Genomic DNA, 22,532 nt, shown 5'->3' with positions numbered 1-22,532 from the left:
GACAGTTCAAGTGAGTTGTCTTTATTACAGGTCCCCTGAAGGCATCGCTGCCTCAGTTTCCTCTCTCTCACACACCCTCGGCTTTTTATGGCAATATTGTATTATGATACATTTCCATGCTGTTAATCATGAATAATATCACATGTTTATTTAAATCTTCAACAAACATACACACTCCCCTCAGTAAAATGGAGGGGTTTATTTTTTTTTTAATGTATGCTGATTTTCCCTGTAAATTATATTTAATTTTCCAGTGATTTCAAACAGACTGTATCCGATGTAAAAAAGATTAAAAACACCATTCAACATAAACTATTTTGCTCATGTTTGAATGCACCTTTCATAGATTCCCTGCTGTGTTTTTTTTACTTCATAACAAAAGAGCAAATACAGACAAAATGTTTACGCAAGAGGAAGTTATTTTGTTAATAATTAATTGAGACTTTCCCATGTGAGTAAGACGTGAATAATAGCAGTCATTGAGGGCATGTGCAGACTGAAATATTAGGAAATCTTGACTTTTGACTGACTCAAACCTCCAGCGATAAGCAAATTCATTCATCTCAAAAAGAAAATCTGAAATGATTTTGCCTCTGAGGCCAATTTAAAGTCCTCACACCTCTTAAGTGAAAGATAAATTATTGAACAGTGAGGAGCAAACAGCCTTTGGATATTACTGAATAGCTGATCAGTATTAACTGATGAGGGCATGTCATTCAATAAGGTGTGTCTGTGCAGGTGCTCCATAAATCATTAAAAGCCCCCCCCGGTACTTGCCACAACCTCTGCAAAAGTTGGCTTGGATCCATCGCCTGGCTTGTTGAGACAGCTGTGGTTCAGACAGATGAGCAGCTGACTGGGCGTGCAAGTGTGTAGTTTTTAATGACCTCAGTCTGAGTAGCAGCAGAATAATGGCTATATGCATACTTCCACCTGAGTTCGACACCTTATTAGCAACCTGTTTTTGCCATTATTCACCCGACAGAGGTCTCTAACTGGGCCACACGGTGGAGTAGTGGTTAGCACTGTGAGAATATCTCCGGTTCAAGTGCCGAGCCTGTGGGACAAGATGCAAAAGTCGACTTATCAAGAGCATGCTCACTTATGAGGGAAAGAAAGAAAAAAAAGCAGCATGCAGAAAGTGTCTCCTGTGGTCAGCTGCTCTTTTGTTGTCCTCAAGTCTTCTCGTCTGTGATGTCACTTTCCCGGCGGCGTGCATTGTCTCTGCGTCAGGATGATGTTTCATCTGCTCGCCGCTGGGTTTCAACTCAGCAAAATGTTCCTTTCTGCCGCTGGAAGGAGAAAGGTCAGGAGCAGAAGAAAAGTAGGAGAATCATTCACGCGAGCATAAGCAGCACATGTAACATTGCCTTATATGTAAATCAAATATTACTCCATATGACAAATTAGGTATTAAATTGCTCTTTTTAAGAACAGACTGTTTCTTTCATTCGGCACGGAGTGAGCTGTAATAATGAGCATGACCTTATCTGAAAACTTCATCATTCGTCCATAATAATCATGTTCAGTTAATGACAATTACTAAAAATGTACAACAAGTTGTATGACATGTTGGAACAAATGCTTCTTGTGATTTTTGCAATCTGTAAATGATGACAATGCATGACGTGCCTGGAACATGAATGAATCTGTTTTTCCTGAGAAAAGCACCCCTCTGACTCATGAGGTCACATGATTTATACTTTAAAAGTCTGATTAAATCACAGGGCTCATTGGAGTGGCAGGAGAAACATCGTGTGAGCAAACTTTTTTGTCTATAACTCCATTACATTGTAGGAAAGTATTGCACTTATCACATTTTCTGGAAATCCACTGAAATACGAGACATAAAGCTTTAAACCATCCAACATGTGTGATTTTAATCACACTCTTCCCCCACAAATTATACTATGACGCTTTTAATCCCAGTTGCAAGTTGACCCTTGACATCCCTTTCAAAATGTCCCTGCATTAGTGACCCATGGCTGACCTCTACAGTTTAATAGCTAACATCCATCATATTTATGTATTTCAGACTCTGTGTCGCCATAAACAGAAACAACCACAAACTGGAAATATAGTCAATATAAACACCGTTTGGCTATTTGTTTGAGGCAACACAGTGACATTTATTATTTTTTACTTCTCGTGACTACGTCCTCAAAGTCCAAACATGTAACTGAACAAATACCTCTGTGAAAAACGATATTTATAGGCACCATAAAAGTAGATTTTGGAGGAGAGCAGGTGTGCCCGAATAAAGTGAACACTGAGCATGATGAAGGAGGTCTGGAATGTTTTGTCATTGTAAGCCATTATTGGAAGAAATGTGTTAAATGTGCTACATTTGAGCAAAGCTGCAGTAAAACAATCAAAACAATGGAACCACAGTGATACAGGGGGTTTTTCTCATCCCCTCCCCTTTGCCGTCTGCGGTATGTTCAGTGACTTTGCCTTTGTGATACTGCTGCTTCTAAATACCACGCACTTACTGTCTGACACACTTATCACCGATTTAGAATTCCTCAAGGTGTGTTTAATGTCTCTGCTGCTTCAGCGGGGCTATAATGACAAAGAGAAGCTTCCTGGTGTTTCCTCTTCCACAAGATTTAATGTACTTTTTTTTTTTGTTTTCAAACTTTGTGTGGTTTAATAGGCTTTTGTTGTCACAGTTCAACTTGGAATTGAAACAAATTAGACAACAGAGGCAAAAAAAAACAGATATGAGAGGAGTATGCATACACAACAAATAAAATCCAAACATGTCATTAAAGGCATAGTTTGAGTTTTTTGGTTTTTTTTTTTTTAAGTGAGGTAGTGTGAGGTATTCATCAAAGTCTTTCTACCTGCAGCCAATTTTGGGTCGACATGCCCTCAGTTTGACGAAATAACAAGCTGCATCAGCACTACCCGAGGAATGCGCTCTTTGAGCAGTGAAATGTTAACTACACACATAAAGCAAGGCCATTTGTGCTCGGTTCTTCCACACGCCACAGAGGCTCTTATTTCCCGCTTGATCGTCAATGTGTTGCGTTCCTCCAGACTTTAATCATCGAGGGTCTACAGCGAAGAACAGATGTTCCATCATGGGCAGAGATTAGATTTGGCACATTTTCATTGCACATACTGCTGCTCACCCCACCAATAATTGGTCCTTACAAACATGGCACGAGTAAATAACAAATAAGATTTGAGTTGACTTTTAAAAGAGTTGCTTGATAAAAAAAAAAAAAAACCATCGGAAAATGTAATGTTTTTCAGGAACAGCAACTGCAATCAACATTGGACAGGTCTGCTGCTGCAGGATGTTGATTTGCCTGCAGAGGGCAGAGGTGAGCTCTGATTGGACAGACTGAGCCTGGAAAGTCCCATTTCAATAAAGGCACCAAATCTCAGACAGTAACAAGTTATTATGTTGACATATAAAACAAAAAAAGAGAGCAAAAATGTCAAATCTGAAGTTTTCTCAGAGCTTCAATATTGCAACATCAAGCAGAACCTTATGTATAGTTTGAGTATGTGAAGGTGAGATGAAAATAAAGAAAGCCAGTGCAGCAGAAGAAGAGGGGGAGGCTTAATTTATTCACAATATAACAAACGTCATGGAATATAAAACTCCAAACAGGCACAAAACAACAAGAGAACGACAGGTGTGAAATACAGCAGAAGAAGTGGATTTAGAAATGTCTCTCGTTGAAATGTCTTTCCTTCTTGGTTTTAACACAAACTCTGTGTCGTTTCCAGTGTCAGAAACAAACGACTTCTTTCTCTGTGACTCCGGCAAAACACTGCTTTGATTAAAAGACAGAAACAAGAAAAAAAAAAAAAAAAAGACTTAGAAGTCTTCAAATATTTGCTTGTGTCCACACATAGAGTATTTATCCATGTGTGGCTCCTTCGCTGGGATCGCTTTCCTCACTTTCTCCCCCCCCCGGAGTCCTCTCGCTTTCCACAATGTTGGTCTTTTGCATACTTGAGGAATTCCAGCAGGCTGCGGGAAACAACAGGAGAGTCCCTCCAACTCCTCAGCCCTGCGTCAGCACAAAGGCCAAAACAAGCATACGTTTGTTTAGCCAACTGAAAACGGGCGAAGGAGTAAATCTCTGGAGGAACGAGAAAGTGTGGAGCACAAAAACAGGAAGGAAAGCGAGTTGTGTTGGTATCCGAGGACAACCTGCTGCTGCTATTAGTTCCAGGTTATCTGCTTTCTTCTTGAGTCATTCCTGTATTTTATAATTTTTTTTAATTATTATTCTGATGTGGAGGCTGCTCAGTGCTCTGCCTCCGTGTGCTCACTGTTGCATAAATCAGAGGTTTTTCAAAGTGTGGGATCACGCTTTGTTTCACATTAAGTAGTAATTCTTAGACGCTGTTGGAATCAAAAGGCAATAAAAAGTGGAGGCGGTCTTTTTTTTCTTCTCTCCTGCTAATTAAACATCTTTACGTATAGTTAGAAACTCCAAGTGGAAGCTGATCCCACACTTTGAAAGTCATAAATATTACATACACCACAAACAATGCATTCACACAACTGTTTTTTTTTTTTTTTGTTTGTTGGTTTGTTTTTCCTTTCTGGACATTTTTCCTCATTTAGATCTTTTAGTTTAAGAGCGAACACAGCAAAAACACCAAGAGGGGTCCTGTCCTTCAACAACTCATCCTCTTCGTCGGCTAAATTTAAGACATTCATGATTCTGCGCGCACATACAGTGACACTCTCTGCTCAGTACAAACAAATGAATAAAAACTAAAGACAAATATTAAAATGGAGACACAAATGTAGTTTGCAAGGTAATTCACGCGGGAGTTACTTGATTGAGGGTGTGAATTTAAATAAATCCTAAAAGGGGAGTTGCAGTGTGGAGGTAGAGGAGAGAAGGATAGATTAAGACTCCTGAAGTGAAGATTTGTGGACTTTCCTCTTTTAAATTAAAAAAAAGAAAAAAAAAAAAAGAAAGGCATTTCAAGTATCACGTGTCACTTTTGCAAACAAGGGGACAAATGAGGGGAAATACTCCGTGATATAATTGTTGCTTACTTATAATCTGCTTTCACGAGGTTTAGCGCCTCCGTATGAGGAGCTGCTCCAGAGACTTAACATTCGGTATGAAATCAGCTGGGAAAGAAGTATTTGTGCGGTTGGGTGTACCTTTTGGAGAAAACGTTTTTTTTTCTTTCAACATTCCTATTGGGAATTGTATGTTTAGTTTCGATGGATGGAGTAAGGCGTTCATTTGAAATCTGTCTGAATCGCATTTGAAGAAATGTGCATTTTAATGTATCTTTACAAAGTGCTTTTTTTCATTTCACCTTTTTTTTTTTGGTTTTTAGTGCCTTAATTTGAAACACATTTAAAAAATTCAAACATTACAAAACAAACAAACCTACAACAACTATTTTACATGCTTCTGATAATAAACGGTACACCACACTCTCTCAGGCTACTCTACTTCACTGAAGCCACCTCACAGTCCAAATACAATCTTAAAGCTTATCGAAGGTTTCCAGAGGTGCAGATCTGGGGCTGTAGGACTATTGTCTCGGTGAAAAGTGAAGGACAGTTTCTGATTCGCAAAGGAGGAGGGACACACAAAGATTCTGCACAGCAGCTCAGATGGAAAAAAAACAAACAAACACAAAAAGACGTTTAACAGCAACGACGACATGAAGGCACGCAGAACAGCGAGTGAAGAAAGTCCTTCACAGTCTGGGCGGAGAGTTGATGAGAGTCTCTGAGTGAGGGCTTCACTTCACGCTCACCTCGTGTACCGTCTATACTCGTGAGAGGAGAGCGGGGCCAAAATGATGCCGCCCAGGCAAACTCTTTCAGGAGGACAAAAGAGCGTCGCGACGGGGTTGCAAAAGGTTGGAGAGATCAGCGATACCTCTTATCTTCCAAACAGAGCCTGAAAGGACAGCCAAAAATACTCTCAGCGTGTCTCTCTGGACAAACCGTCTTTGTTTCGGGGCAGGTGGAGTAAAGTGAAATCCAGAACTCTTGTTTCGGAGCGCTCTCACAGTTTGAGGCTGTTAGAAAGAGCCTCCAGCTGCTCCTCTCCCAGCCTCTGCTTCTCCTCCAGGTCCTTCTGCCGGATGAGCAGCGAGGCCTTGGTCTGCACGAAGCGCCGGTAGTCCTGCAGCTGCTCGGCGGACAGCTGGCGGGACAGGAAGGTGGAGACCAGGTTCTCTCTGCGGTCCAGGTTATCCTTCAGATCTTTGGCGTCCTCCCTCTGTTTGCACAGCAGACGGTGGCGACTGTCCAGAGATTGCTGCGCGGAGACGGAGAGCATGAGCCAAAAAAAGATTAATTCCACCCGATACGGGAAAAAGACACAGATAGAGATACTATATATCAGATCTGGTGTTGAAATACTAACACGATTTACTACTTTGATACTTCATAAAGTATCACATCCATGCTGACTGGGTAAACTGTGAGCAAATAAGTACAGTTCAGGCAGCACAGTCATGCACATCAGCTTCATCTGTACCTGAAAACTCCTGCAAATGACAGTCGAGAGTTGATGTACTTTTTTGGGGGTATATAACACATTTTATGATGAGGTTCTATCATGTATAGGCGATTTTTATAATTCCATCAAGACTGGAAACTTAAACATTACCGGTAGTTATTTTTCTAAGTTTAATACCACTCTGAATCGGTATACTTCACTTCATGTGTTGGGAGTTTAGGAATATCCTTCAACAGCATCTTAGAATTATGATTTTCAATTTAAGGATATTTGAGTGCGTGTCCAGTAAACGGTTAATTGAAAGATGATGCCACACTGCGATGTAATGGAGAGCTGTGCAAATTAGATTCTCCTGTTTCAATCGGCCACAGGATGGCAGGTGCAGTGTTTCCTTGTGTCAACAGAGGGCAGGGTAGATACAAATGTCATCGAAACTGGGCTGGAGTTTCGGTGAGTCAGTGTAAATACCAATGTTGCTGATAACGGCAAGAAAACAAATGAGCCTGTAACGATCCCTCGGTGTGCAGCAACCACACTTTTACACATGGACCGGGTGACAGGCCCTCTTTACAAGGGTTGAATGAAAAAAAAAAATGCATCCATGCAAACATTAATTCAAGCAGGGAGGCGCAAAAAAAGCTCAAAACGTACTGAGCTCACATCACATTGATGACACATAGAAAGCAATGCAAACTCCAGGTTTCTGCGCCGGTCAGAAACAGGTGCAGCCCAATGTTAACATAACTCGTGCTCAAGTGTGTGATTAACGATTTTACTTGAACACAGATAAGCTCACAAATTGCGTATTAAACACTGATAAGCCCAGCCACATTTTTGGGATTCCACAAGGAGAGAAACCTTGACTCCGGCGGCGTCGCACTTCAGCTTCTCCCAAGTGGCATGTTTGCCGTTCTCGAGCAAACAGAGCGAGAGTGTGGCTGAGGGCATGGGAGTCGGCGTGCGTGTCCAACACTCGTGCTCGCGCTTTCACCCGGAGCTTTAAATTAACTGCGGTGAATCATGAAGCTCCATCGGGCTGCATGACATGGGTGCTGGCCCTGCAGCACTCGCTGACAGTATGCTCCTGCTGTCATGCATTAGCGCGCATGTGTAAACTGTAGCGAGAGGATGAGGCCGGAGCGGGGATGAGTCATGATTCACTGGGTAACAGAGTGCATACGGTGCAGTCCAGCTAATCAGGGCCAAATTAAACTAATTAGTTGACTTTTTAAGCTAAAATATAGATATATACTTCTGCATTTGTTTTTGTTTTTTACAAGAGCAACCAAAGACAGCATTATTATGTCCGCAGATGTTTTTATTAGTTCTGAAAGCTTCATAAAAAATAGTTTTATTTGTAGTTGAAATACCAGATTGGACTGTAATTTCCATAAGCCAATCATGTGGGCTGTACATCTCCAACAGTGTGAGCCAACATCCAAATCTGTTTTGGTGCAGATTTAACAAGCACTCTTGATTGATTCCATATGATATATGTGATATAAAATAATGAATATCCAGCTGATAGAGACAAATCAAAAACTTGAAGCTCGTTCTCACTGTATTGGGCCGTTAAGTTTGGAGCTTCATGACAACTGCACCTCATGTGGACTAAGCGGTGAGAAGATGATTTTTACGACAAATATTGAAATGTTTCTAACAAGTGACGCACAAGAAACGACCCTTGATAGTAACTGATGATATCTTCTATTCCCTCCCAAAAGAACAACAGCCTCAATAGATAAAACTCACTCTGGAAATCAGACTGTTGTTGCAAAAGCTGAGGATCTAATACGTGATCCTTCACAAATCCAAATCGTAAACATGATTTCTAGACGCCTTCGGTTCCTCACCTTCTCCTCAGCATCAGTGTTCTGATCCACGGTGCTCAGGGCATTCTGCACCCTGGCCAGCCGAGCCGAGAGACACAGCAGCAGGCTGACCACCCTCTCCAGGTCCGCTATGAACAGGTTGTACCTTTCCAGCTCCACAGGTAGACAGTGCTGGCCGACCAGCACCTCCAGCGCCTGTCCGCGGGCCGCGTTCTCCTGAACATCGACCTGGAGGGCACCGCGGGTCTCTTCGAACGAACGCAGACGCTCCTCGATGTACGACACTAACAAATGCTGTGAGATGCAGACAGGACATTATGTGATGAAAGACACAACTAACCCCTCTCTAATTTAAATCCATTTAAGGCTTCCAGGTGGTAATAATCATAAATCAAGGTTTTTTGTTTTTTTTTAACAGAAAATCATAATATTGGGTGTAAATTAGCTATGTTTAGGCCACGTCTGTTTTAAAGTGTTCCTGATAAAAGTTTATCTTTGTTGTGTTTATAAGATAAAGTGGAATTAGCAGTAGATTCCTATATTTAGGCCAACAAAAACTATAAAGAACTTTTGCAAGGGATAATTACCTTCTTCGCAGCGATGTCGGCTTTTCTCTGCAGGTCTGTGATGTCAGAGTTCTGGCTGTCGGAAGCAGAGGGACACGGGCAGACTTCAGCCCCTTCCACCACTTCAGTGCTACAAAAAAAACCCCAACACGTTTATATTACGGGGTTAAGTGTGTTGATTCAGGAATTAATCAGGCTGTATGTGTTATGCAATATGTTTATATTCAAAACTGGCTGTCAGAGTTGTAGAATTGAATAACACTGAGCAAGGCCACAGTGTCGCACTCTTGATGTAAGAGTGCTTACACGAGTAGAAACTTGAGTGCGAGTACAGCAGTAAGCAAATAGCCAGGTGTGTCTGGCTATGTGATGCAACAAAAGGTAACACAGCACTGGTGGAGCTCATTGCTTTGGCCTTTAGAGACGAGTATCCAGTTTCATGGAAACATATTAAACTAAGAAACCTAATTACTCCGTCTGCTGCTTAAAATAGTTTTACAGGCGTGAGGGAAATAGTTACTCTTTGTTTCTAGATCTATTAAACAGATGCAGAGGGGGGAAAATGCGTGCAGAAGGATGTAATATCAGTGGTCCCACACCAGTTTATATCATTTTACAAATACTTGCACATATTTGTTCTTTCCAGGAGTGGAACATCGCCTCAGCATGTGTACTAGTTCTCGGGGTTTCACGATGAAATGTTAGTTCTTGGATAATAAATTACCTTTCTGAAACTTTCTGCTGCTCCTGTTTCTTCTTGTAGTGCTCCTCCATCAGCAGAGTGTCCTCTGAAAGGAGCTGCTCCATCAGCATCAGCGCCGTCTTACGATTGGCCAGCGGGTAGAGGACTCTCGCCAATGATTGGTCAGCGAGGACAACAGTTTCTACAAGCTCCGCCCACTGAGGTCTCTCAACAGGCCTCTGCACAGTCTCCGTCTCTCCCTCTGGGGTCCCCCTCTCCTCCAGCTCCTGGTTGTCGCTCAGCGTCTCGTCTTCCAGTTGTGGACCGTCGTCCTCTTCCACTTGCTGACTGACGTCTGCATCAGAGACGGACACGCAGGGGGACACAGAGGTTTCGCTTGTCTGCTTTGAAGAGATGGAGCCGGTCGACTCATCAAAAACGTCGTCTGTCAGCGTTAAAGTCAGGCCGTCCTCTTTGATGTCCTCCTCTGGCGGGAGAATCCATAGGGAAGGGTCTGTGGTGACACCGCAGCTCAGAGACACTTCATGGTTTGAATCTGGTGGTTGGGCGTCACAGCTCGGTTCATCCACCGACTGCTCTTTTTCTGATCCAGTCACAGAAGGACAAGACTTGGTTCTGTTGGAAATAAAATAAATTACAGCTATGAGTTATAAGGATAGGGGTCTGTTTTATGTCAGAACGGTGGTAACATTTTAACAGCAGAAAGCTCTACCTTGACATTAGGTCTTTGCTTACCTGGAGTTAGGTCTGCTTTCACAAGGAAGCTGTGTCTGTGTTGGAGAGGGTGAGGTGGATTTCATTTCCCTCTCACTGATCTCCGCACTTCTGTGGGAAGGTGAGTCAGAGGAAAACTCACTTTGAGGCCTGCTGGACCTCGATTCATCAGGGCTATGAGATCCAGAAGGTGTCGAGTGACCCCGGGTTCGGGATGCAGAACTGGATGCTGGAGAGGTGGATCTGCTCGAGTTCTTTGTTGCTGCTCCCACATCCTGCCCTGGTCCCTCAGAGCTCTGCTTCAGCAGGGATTTTCTCTGGGTTTGGTATTGGGTCTGTCCCTGAGTATTCTTCTGGCCTTCCACCTCTGCTTCTTTTCCAATTACCGCTGATGCAGTCTGTTTCTCCTTCTCTTTTTCCAGCCCCTGGGCTTCTCTGACTTCAGCAAAGAATGAAACACTCCTCTTATCTCTGTTTTGTCCTCCCGGACCAGTCGAATGCCTCCACAGCTGATCCAGCTGCTCAGAGCTTTTACTCAGCGCCGACAGTTTTGTTAACTTTGTGGCCCCCAGCTCTTCCATGGACTTCCCTCTCTGTGCAACCCGGATCAGCTGTTGGCCCTCAGACGCCTGCTTGACAGAGATTTCCTCGGACGGATGCTTCTGGAGGCTGAAAACAAAATTCAGTCATCAAATGTGTGGTAGAAGCCACGCACTATGTACTGTAAATCAGGATTACGAAGAGCCTGGCTCTAAAACACAATGCAGCACTGACACACCTATTCCTAAGAGGCCAAAAAAACATTCTTCTATATGACAGAAATGTGACGAATACAGGTACATGACACAATGTGGTTATGTCAGATTATTTCACAAGACCTAGAAGTGGTTGGAGGGAAGGGATAAGTAAACATTTCCCATAATAATCACAACAGTATTTAATAATACCTTACCATGGATCAAACTCTGGAAGTGAAAGAGTGACCTGATAGATATTCATTCATTAGATGGACCATAGTTATAAACTCTAACCTTTAATTTGTCTCATTCCTTTTATTTATCCAATTGTTCATTCATTTTGCTGCCATTTTGAGATAGGTTGTGCTGGTTATTCACCCTGTGTTTTCCATTTTGTACTCTATCACTGCTATTTGAAAGCAAATGACTTTTGTAATTCGTAATACAAGACTGACAAAGTACATCTCGGTTCATCATAGCTTTGGGAAATAGGCTAACTCCCTGAAAATGGTTCAGGCTATAATTCTTCCAATACAGTCAAAGTGTAAATCTTTTGAACGGAATGTGGGTTTGCTGGAGCAGGTGGGTGTTGACTTTCCTGTGCCACAATGAATCAAGTTAAGATTTACAGTCTGTGCCACAGTCGGCGCACACCTCACTGACCTAATACTCTCCTGACCTAAAACCAATGAAAATGTCCCAATTTGTCTGCAGTGCAGGTTACATACCTCCAGGTCTCCATAGTATTAACGGGTAATGCATCCTCCTCATAAGCATGTGCCTAGAGAGCCAGAAAAAAAACAAATGCATGGCCGTTTACATTTCAATCTGTCGGCATAGTTTTCTTTATGCAGACTTTTTTAATGCAATACATCAGGGACGGTCTACTTAAACATTTTCTTAATGGAAAATAACAAGACATTGAAGAAAACAATATGGAGTTTGCAATAGAACACAATTTATAAGGTAATGTTGTTGTCACTACTCGCAGTCATTTTGTGTCAGTTTACCTGAAGAGCTTGTGGTGTGGATGTGGAACGGTTCCTGAAGAGGCTGGGTGGTTCTGGCTGGTCTAAAAGACTCTCCACTGAAGCCGACTTTCCCTGAGATGGACCTTGGCTTTCCCTCCATCTGGACTGATTATGCTGGCCAACGTACTGGCCAGAGCAAGACTGGGCTGAGAAGAACTGGGCATACCTGGTTTGACAAAAATAATAGCAGAACATGAAAAAAATTATTTATCCACAACACAAATATAGAACTAACAAGTCTTCTCTCTTTTCTTTATTACCTCATAGAGCTGTTGGAGGAATCAAGGATGCGGCCTGCAGAGTGGGGTCTATTCTGTTTCTTCTTTATATTTTTGCTGTCCTGATTCCCTGATGAGGGCCTCGGACCCCAGTCGAATGGTTTCTCCCCGAGAGAGTGCCTCTGTCTGGGTGGAGGTGGCAACTGAGGGGTCGGCAGCTGGGCCTCTGCTACCTTTTGTCCAGTCTTACGCTCCATGTATTCCATCAAGGCCTTGTGCTGCAAATGCTTCAGGTTTGTCTTTGAGCCACTTGAGGCAGACATAGCTCGACCTCTTGTCTCAAACATCTTCCTTCGTGCTGCGACAAGTCCCTGTTCTCCCTGTTGCACATGCTCGTCGTCCTCATACTCGCCCGCGAACGAGTTTTCACTTTCGTTACCAAAGGAGCGACATGCTGAATGATTGGGGGCACCACCAATGTGGTTGAGTTTGTCTGGTTCAGAGTAGCACATCTTCTTCTGCTGTTGAGTCAGTCGCTTCCTGCCTCCAATGCGTGCCACCTGGGGCTGGGCTACATTTGCTTGCCTCGCATTTTCCTTCTCAGTCTCTTTGTCTGTCTCCATCTGATACTCCACATCTTCTTTTATACTGCCTTTCTCTGTCTCCTCAGAGGCCACAGAAGGAGTGAGCGTGTCTGTGGAGGTCTCAGAGTCCTGTGATGAGGAAAAACAGTGAATGGCGGTTGGTCTGAGCACTGGCTTTTGCCTGACACGGTGTGGCCACGACAGCTGCAGGTCCCTCCTTTTAAAAGACGTCTCCCTTAGGACTTTTGACTGGGCATCCTTCAGCTTTTCCTTGTAGTACTTTTTGAATGAGTCATCGAGAGTGTTACATGCCACTTCACCTTTTTCGCTCTTGCTTTTTTCAGATGGTGGAGGTACCTCATTATTATTTACTGCCACATCTCCTTGGTCTGTTTTGTTCAAGACTGCATCTTTGCTTTTTATGTTGAAATCGGGATCTTTCTTGGGCTGTAATGCTGCCCTGCTGGCCCCAGTGAGATGATAAAGGAGTGGGGTTGTTTCTTTATTGATCCTCTCACTTGCAACATCCCCCAAGGGCTGCCGCTTCCCTCTTTTCATCTGCTCCTGTCTGTTCAGGTGGTTGGGCTGTTCCTGGCTGATCAGTGATGTGAAATCATTTGTTTGCATGGTTGGCGGGCAGTTCCTGTCAGGTCCACAGTAGAATATGGGATTGTTGGGCGTGTGACGTCCAATTTCTCGATTCTGCACGGTGTCAAGGTCTTCCAGAGCATCAAAACTTTGAGCAGACTGTGTCAAGAAGAGAGATGGTTTGTGGTTCTCCTGATCTTGGCATTTGGAGATTATGTCCTTACCCTGAGAAAAAGAATTGAAAGTCTCCCTCTCCTGTGTGATTGTGCCACTGGAAGAGCGAGAACTCGCTTGGAGAGGTCTAAACAAATTATCCATTGTGCTGTGAGATCTTTCTTTTTCTCTTGGCGGTTGTGTCTCCAGCATAGATGGGATCTCTCTCCCAGAGTCAGACCCACACACAGATAGAGATTGTGTCCTCATACCAAATTCAGACTGCTTACACACTCCAGTGACAAAGTAGAACTGACCCTTATGCTGAATGCTACTGCTGATAAAACTCTGTCCAGCATTCAAAGGGCTGGAAGATCGCGCTGGCTCTGAACCAAGCCAATCATGAGCCGAGTGTGCCCTTTTGCGCTGACTTTCAAAATTGCGATTGCTGCCACTAGATTTGTTGTGATGGTCTCCATTGCATCCGCCACTGCTCGAGTTCTGTTTCTGTGTCAAGGGTTCAGGCTGGCTTGGGTCTCGAGGAGGTGATCGGCTTAGGATGTTTGTTGCCTTCTGCTGTTCAGTGGCTGCATTTTTATCCGAGATAGAAAGGTATTCTGGGTTCAATGGCACCCCGGTCTGATCGGGGGGATGGGATTGGGGTCGGTAGCTTGGTGGCTGTTGGGCCTGTGGCTGCTGCTGTTGAGAGCCTTTCCAAACTGAGTAGACTGGGTTTGAACTTAAAGACCTGAATGTATCTGGGTTGATTTTCTCTGGTCTTGGGGTATTTACACCATGGGCTTGTGGAGGGATTCTGTTTTGATTTCTGGGTTGTTGTTGTTGATGTTGAGGCTGTGGCTTCTGGGACTGATAGTCATTGCCATGGTGTTGGACTCTGCTGTTCTCCAGGTTTTTAGTGGCTATGTAACTATCCAAGCGTGTAGGAACAGGGGGAGGACGGACAGGAGGGTAAGCACTCTGGGACGAACCCCCCAAATGCACCTCTGGTTTCAACTGTGATTTATTATTATAATGGAAACTGTCATTGCCATTTTGGTTATGATGGTTTACATTAGTGTTGGTGCTGTTCTGACATTGCTGTGAGATAGCTTCAACAGAGCGATAGAGCTGGTCCATGGCCTTATAGTCTGACTGCAGAACTTGAGCGGGCTGGTAAATAGACTTTACATACTTAAGATCGGCATAGTGGTTGAAGGAGTTGGATTGTAGGTCGTCTGGAAGAAAGGGCGATGGGTAATCTGGGGCAGTGGATCCACCAGAAAAGGAGCTGTAGGCAGAGTCGCCTTTGCCGTGCTGGTGGTGGGCAAACTGGTCGACGATGCTGCTGTTGGACTTGGCTGGGGAAAGCCGGCTGACAGGCAGACTCAGAGGATGCAGGTCCACGTTGCTCATTCTCTCAAAGTGGAAGCTGTAGGAATCCATGGGGCGAATGGCAGGAAGGGAAGGGCAGGGTGTGTAAGTGTGTTTTGCCTGTTGGTGCGCTGATGCATGCGTCTTCCTTGCGAATGAAAATGGGGATTTACCACCAACACATTCGCACCAGGTTGCCTGTCCAGCTTGAAGGGAATTAGGTCATTTCCTTGACTTGTTTTTGTTTATTCACTTCCTCTTGAAATTGTCTGATCCTGGAGGAAAAAAAAACACAAAACAGGGTGGTTAACAAACTGACATGAAACTGAGTGAAATCGAGGCACAACAAGATGTGAAAATGGGTCAAATATCAAATGTTATCAAAGCATAGCTGCTAAAAACATCACGCTGCATTATATTGTGACAAACCATGTTTGTGCAACCAACTTGGAAAATTTTCAAATTTGATGATGCACAAACTGCTATAGTGCCAATTTAATGTAAAACACCATTACACTTCATCAATACTGTGTGGATGTCAGAAATTTCTCAATCAACAACACACAACAGTCTGTCTGCTTAAAAAGTGCCTGAAAACAGCAAGTCACCAGGAGAGAAAGAAAAAAAAACCCAATGGAGGCAGCTCAATCCATCCATTAGGAGCAAGTTGACATTCAGTGTCTTGCTCAAGGACACTTAAGCATATATGATAACAACATTTCATATCAAAAGACACAATAAGGCTGTTGCAAAATATAATGATTAAAAAAAATGTGATTCGATGGAAAGGAATTTAAAGTATGCCTAATGACTACTTGTGTCGAGTCAAAATGTCATCACCTCCAATTTTTGAAAGTGAAAATATGGAAACATTATGAAAGCTTGATATTAAATTTTATATTTTCTTAGTTTCATTGCTCACATCACGGTTTACGGCAACTTGGTTTTTTGGGTCAGTACAGTTAACCACCTGTTGAAGGAGTCTGCCTGCTGCTTTGCGTCAATAAAGCCTCTAATTAGGGGCTTTGGGGTTGGCGGCGCACGTTGCGGCACCCACATGAAAAAATGTCAGGAATTCCATATGGAAGGAGAGAAATATCAGAGGATTAGTCATGTGACGGATGTATTCAGGAGCAATGCGGCATGTAAAGCAGTGAACCCACATTTTTGTGTCTTTTATGTGAGATGTTTAAATGTGTTAGCGTTCACTTCAATTATAAGAGCCAATGTGCTATCCTTTGATTAAAAATATTCAATCAAAATCAGTGTGACATTCCTATAAATACCACACAGGAATATCACGATCGAGCTCACCAGTCTGAGAAGTGATACAATAATAGATGTTATGCGTCATAATCTGAAATGAAGCATTTCAAAAGCTGCTGTTTCCATTAAAGAACACAAAGTATGAGAATAATTTGCCAAAGATCCACTCAACTGTATATTCATGTGTGAATGCTGTTATATATGTGCACTGTGCAGTGCTTCATTTAAACAACCTTTCAATTATGAGGTTCTGTCAGTGAGAAAACTGTGCCACAATAAACTACAGGTATCAAAGTCCAGCAGCTCGCCGATCACATGGTTTGAACTGAATAAATAACCTGAATGTGCTGCCCAACTCATGCATTTACCTGGAGTCCCATCTTCTGGTTATGAGAAGTCAGTTAAACACAGTCCTATTATCAGCTTGTACCATTAAATACCTGAAAACTAAATGAGTCTTCCTGAAGGTTTTTATCTTCAACTCTAAAAGAATGGACAGAAACCTTTTAACTTACACGAGTGGAATAATCGGTCATTATCCAAGCTGTGTTTGATTTAATAACTGGTTTCCAGTAGCTTCTAATGAGTGGACTCTCCCTTAACCTGCATGCCTTCCTTTGACTTTGTCATCAAGTTTGAAGCTGCATACCTGTCATGCACACACAAAGGCAAATGTTGCCAATAAAACAAAGACAAGTCAACCAGTAAATCAACAATGACATGGCAGTATCACAGATGCCCTTCTCTACTGATGGAAACTAAAGGAACCTTTTTTCACGCACTTAATCACGTCATTTTGTTTTGCTCTTTATGTTCGAAATATTCAGCCTACAAAACAACTATAGTTCCACTTGGATTGGAACGCTAAAAGCTCTATTAGAATCAGTAATGATGTGCAATAATTGCCCCAGTGCTACAAACTTTGTTCAGCTGAGCCTATAAAACTTGCATCAAAGATGATCCTAGGTGGTCGTTTAGCATATACACAAAAACCGCCTCCCAGGAGCCTTCCAAACTACACTTTTAAGGGGGTTTCCATGTGTTTATGAAGGGCCTTCTGATCTGCGGTGTGTGTGTGTGTGTGTGTGTGTGTGTGTGTGTGTGTGTGTGTGTGTGTGTGTGTGTGTGTGTGTGTGTGTGTGTTTCCAGCCCTCCTCTTCCCTCTGCGAAACAGAGAGAGGCTCCCAAACAGGGGAGCGCTCAAGTGGAAGTGATGGAGGGGACAGGCAGTGACAAAATGTACAGAGAGGAGAGAAGGGGGGGGGGGTTAGGGGGTGGGGGGTGAGGCAGAGGGTGACCGGCCCAGACAAATACTCTCACACGCAAACAACAACAACAAGAGACGAGAGAGCTGAACAATGACAGCAGGAAAAGCTGCGCACAAGTTGGAGCGGTGGATCAACAGTCTCTCGGCAAACGGGGATCAGCTACTTGCACACCGGCTTGAAAACTTTCAGACCTATCATGGCATCATTGGAGAGAAAGAAAACAGGAAACACTCACCCAAACTTTGAATCTAAGTCACTGACTTTCCTGATTTCCATCTGAAAAGGTTTTTGGGGAGTTTTGTCATAAAAAAACAAAACATTAAAAAAAAATTAAATAGAGGATTAGATGAATGATTTCCTTCTTGTTTCTCATTCAGAACATCGTTCTCCTAAAGAGGGATCAGACCAAGTAACCAGGAGAGCTAGATATTAGAGGGAAGACTTCTAGTGGGTCCCCTCTCCCCCCACCGAGACCCGAGGCTGCCTTGCGGGAGCCACTGATTGGTCAGCCGATGACGTCCGGCTCTCCGGTGCACAATGAGCGCAGCGGAGGGAATATTTCACTGCTGCAGATAGCTGCTTGCGCTGCCGGCTGCCTGAACAACAGAGAGAGAGGAGGAAAAAAAGAAAAAAAAGAAAAGAGGCCTCGCATTCCTGGCTAGCTTCAAAGACGGAGCAGAGCTCGGGCGCCATTCATTCCCAAGGCCTTGAGCCCGGCACATGGAGACTAGCCAAGGAAGAAGGAGGGAGGGGGGTGCGAGTGGTGGGGTGGGCGGGTGTATGGGTGACCTCCCACCCTCAACCCCATCCATGCCACAACCCCCAAGAAAGGAAAGAAAAAAAAACTGTCACAAAGACTCGTTATCTCCCTCCATCAACTTCATTTTCTGGCTTGCCTTATGTAGGTTGAAAGCTCCATGTTTACTACTGGACCACAAAACATTAAAATCGCAAAGTACTACAGACGCAAAAGTCAACTAAGTAAGCAAAAATATTTTGCATTGGCAAATTTATTGTGTTCAAAATTAAAAACCACAACAACTATTGAATCACACGAGGCAAATAAGTGCTACACACAAAGACATTGCTGAGATTTAGAAATGCCGGAGACAACAGTACACGTACACAATGGGCTCTCCCATTAGTTACAAACTCAGACTCAATAATGACAACAACTTTCAGGACTGCCCTGTCAGACACTGACCCTCATTGTGTGCACTATTGTTTTCTATTGAGACTGGCAGCACGAGTCACGGGCAGAGTTTTCCTTACAGTTGGCATAGCGTCACCCGAAGTGGACAAATCCTCCGTGCACGTTGATTGTATGTGCTTGAATGTATGTTTATTGCATCTGCAGCGTTGAAAAGGTTCAAATCAATGGTTTGGTTTTCTTTCATTTATTCAGTGATGAAAATGAACTGAGTGCATATTGATTGTTCATTCAGAGGGATATTTCTTTGAGGGATATGCTTGATACAAAATGGTATATAAAAGCCTCTCTTATTTTGAAAGCTGATGGCTGACCCAAGATGGCAGAACGGTCAAGTAATTGCAGCACGTGATCACCAGAAAACTCCCTTGGCAGGGGTCAGACTTAAATGTTGAGGTGATGTGTAAACAAGGAAAAGCTTGTGATCACTTTCTGCCCGGCGACTGAGCTAAGTACTATATCATGGTGGCTGGAGGAGGAGAGTAAGCCTTAAGAGAGGCAAGAATTTAAAGACCGTGTGTTTAAAAAAAAAAAAACAACCTAACTTAATGTGGATTGGGCAAAGTGTCAGGGCAGGACATATTTCCTTGAGTTTGGGATCATAAAACCGACTAAACTAGACACGAGGGGAGGCTGATCTTGAGAGGGAGGATTTGAACATGGAATGGTGGGGAGGGGTGTTGAATTCTTTCAGATTTTTTTTTTTTTGTCTTACATTGGAGATTATGCGGTCCGGCATGACCTTCACAATGCAGCCACGAGACTGAACCACCAGGCCTCCAAGAAGCAGACGGATTGAGGCTGGGAGGACAGGACGGTGAAAAGATGCTGGTAATTTTATTAACAGAGAAGACCGAGGCAAGAGAGGGAAACAGAGGAAGCGGCACATTTAGGGGGTTACAGTGACGGATGGCGTGGTAGCCGGCCAAACCGAGTGGCCAAGCCAAACCCATTAAGCTTGTTATCCGGCCGCTCTGGCCCTGGCTAAGTCCACTGATAAAGATGATGATGGCTTGACGGACCTCCAGACCTCTGATTAAAGAGTTAAACAGATTGGCTGTGTCCTCAATCAGTACAGAAACAAAAGTTTAAATTGGATTTCACGCCACAATGTGTATAAAGGTTGTTTTTTTGGTTTGTTTGTTTGTTTTTTTTAAGTATGAAAAAGGAACATAACTTGACAAGAACGCCAAATTGCATGAAATGAATCGCATTGGACAGCCTTACAAATGTATGTGCCATTTAATGAAATGTAACGTGAACAAAATGAGCCCAGGGCCAGGTATTGTCCACACTTTGAAGCAAACACACGAATGCAATTTACTTCCAAGACAATTGAGAAATGTCTGCTTGTATTTTATTGCCATCCATGAAAATATTCATTAAAGTTAAACTATTCTTCGTCTTAATTGTTAGCTGTTTTAGGGAAATGCATAAACTTCTGATTTTGACCACTTCTGACTAAAATATACACTAATTAGACAATATCAAAATGAGAGCACCGCAAGAGAAAATCAAGTTTGAGTTCATACGTGAGATTGTAACCGTGCAGGGACTCATTGAACATTGATAAAACTTCATAAAGAAATATATAACTACAGGACTTAACATGTGCTTTAACCAAGTAATGTTTAATCATGGCAAACACCTGTGATGAATAACAAATACAGAGAGGAAAAGGCTCAGAGATAAACAGCAGACCTTTGACACAATGTGCCACAAAACAAAAAAAGAAATTTGATAGCAACATTTTTGCTCACAATAAAACCGATTTAAGATTAAGCTTTTCCTGTGATAACAACTCTTCTTCTCACGTATCCAATTGAGTATCCAAGCTCCGTGTACAGTACACACAGTGCTTTGACCTTTGTCATCCTCCACTAATGCCAGCAGGAGTTTTTGCAGGTCAAAAAAAAAAAAAGGTTGAAAGAGCCACCATTTCGCTAGAAACACAAGCATGGAGAGGCAACATAATTACTCAAGACCTCACTTCAGCAATGAAGTCTCCCACAGGACTTTAAAAGACATCACTCCTATTGTCCTCAGTCACACAGAAACGGAGAGGAAGCCGCTTTTGAAAAGGTGGAAATGGCCGGGTGTCGAGCGCTGACAAGAGCCTACTGTCCAGTAGCGGGAAAGGGAACGCCACGTTGCCATGCAGAGATATTAGCGGCACCTGCAGTTTAATTCCTCCTGAGTGCGTGTGTGTGTGTGTGTGTGTGTCTCAGAGGGAAAAAAAACAAACACATCTATCCATGTGTGTGTGCAGGAAGGACAGAAACAGTGGCTGGGTGTTGCTGGGCAGTGCTCACATCAGTGTCTAAAATCTCGAGCTGACCAAGACAAGCTGTCACACTCTAATAAGCTCGGCATTCCTGCCTCGATGTGGCCTAAATACTGAGTTGACTATATCAACAGCTTGCTTGATTTAATGTTCAAGCTAGACTCAAGAGTTGGACAAACCAGATGACGTTTGCAAATTAATGTCGAACGTGAAACTAAAACAGCTTTTTCTTTTTTTAATCTTTTCTTTTGGCCATGCAAGTATCATGTGGATCAGCTAAAAGATGGTCAATAAAAGTATTGAAAATGTCGTCTGCTATAAAAATAGTGACTTTGTATCCTTCTTAGTAAACCATTAACCAGGAAGTGAATTTGTTGACATCAAATATGAGTGCTGGCTGCTGCCAGTGATAAACCTACTTTCCACTGGCTTTTGAAGAAGACAATTACTTCTGTATTAAGGACCCCCTGTGGGTCAGCAATATGATCTAGTCATGGTGAGTTTAACTGGATACTGTAGGAATTCGTACACTCGAGAATAGAACAAAGCTGCGGGGCACTAACGGTTTTTTGTGTGTGTGTGTGTGTATAGTCTAAAAATGGTGCAAATTCAGCTTCCTGCATCACGCCGTTCTCAGTCGGCCACATGCATTATCAGACGCTGTGTACGTGGGTCATAATGGTCGCAAAAGAAGTATTGCACGCCTGTAAAGTTGTGCAACACACCACGTGTCATTAAAAAAAAAGAAAGAAAAAAAAAGCACCACTCGTTTGTGCAGGGATCCATAAACATGTCTGGACGTGAGGTGGTTTGCGGTGTCGCTATTGTAGACATGAGCAAAGTCTACGGCACACTTGACCTCAGGGCTGCAGGGTCAAAGCAGTGACGCCATCTTCCACCTCAAACAACGACACAAAGCTAGAGATTTAACATATTCAGAGCACATATGTGATAACGCCTCTAACAAAAAGGGAAACATGATGACAAAAGAGGACCGGGGCGAGGAATGTGTGAGAGGAGACAAAAAAAAAAAAAAGCGCACAGAAAGTGAGTGAGAAAGACCTGGGTCGGCCCCGCAGGAAGCAGAGAACAAACACAATAACAAATGACCCACTTCCTGTTCGAAGATGGGAAAAGTCTCAATGACTCCCATCAATGTGGGAAAATATTGTCCTTATAGAAAATAATAAGCTTTTGTTCTCGAGTCCCAGGTGGCTTCTATACGTTCGCCCTCGTCTCTCAACCGTCACCTAGGACTCTGTCGGCAGCGTGAACAGGACAAATAAAACACTCAGACTGGGCCTCAGCCAAATTCAGCCATGTTTTTTTCTCTTTAGGCCAGGTTTGTCTGTTCCTCAGCAACCTCAACATTAGTTCAAAAAGTTGAACTGGGGTCTCAAGAGTTCCTCTGAAGGGAGTGAAGGCAACCCAAAGGACCGTGAACAACGTGGTAGTAAAACTTTTATTTTAACTTTGCATTCATGGTAAATTAATTAATTGTTATGACTTTAGTGAGTGATTTAGGTTCGCTCGA

At 43.1% G+C, this 22,532-nt stretch overlaps 1 protein-coding gene across 1 annotated transcript; it reads right to left on the bottom strand.

Annotated features, from left to right (window-relative positions):
* Positions 1 to 5,822: 5,822 nt before the first annotated feature.
* shroom1 (shroom family member 1) lies at positions 5,823 to 15,042 on the bottom strand (the record flags this gene model as incomplete). The annotated part of the gene is made up of 8 exons (XM_080508850.1): positions 5,823 to 6,269; positions 8,327 to 8,599; positions 8,893 to 9,001; positions 9,596 to 10,189; positions 10,310 to 10,957; positions 11,754 to 11,806; positions 12,036 to 12,222; positions 12,317 to 15,042. The coding sequence occupies 8 exons, from the start codon at positions 15,040 to 15,042 to the stop codon at positions 6,015 to 6,017; spliced, it is 4,845 nt and encodes a 1,614-aa protein (XP_080364976.1). The 3' UTR covers positions 5,823 to 6,014.
* Between the last annotated feature and the right edge of the window lie 7,490 nt (positions 15,043 to 22,532).

The sequence above is a fragment of the Blennius ocellaris genome (genome assembly GCF_963422515.1).
Source record: "Blennius ocellaris genome assembly, chromosome: 14".
In the NCBI taxonomy this organism is placed as follows: domain Eukaryota; kingdom Metazoa; phylum Chordata; class Actinopteri; order Blenniiformes; family Blenniidae; genus Blennius; species Blennius ocellaris.
This window is presented reverse-complemented; position numbering and strand designations above follow the sequence as displayed.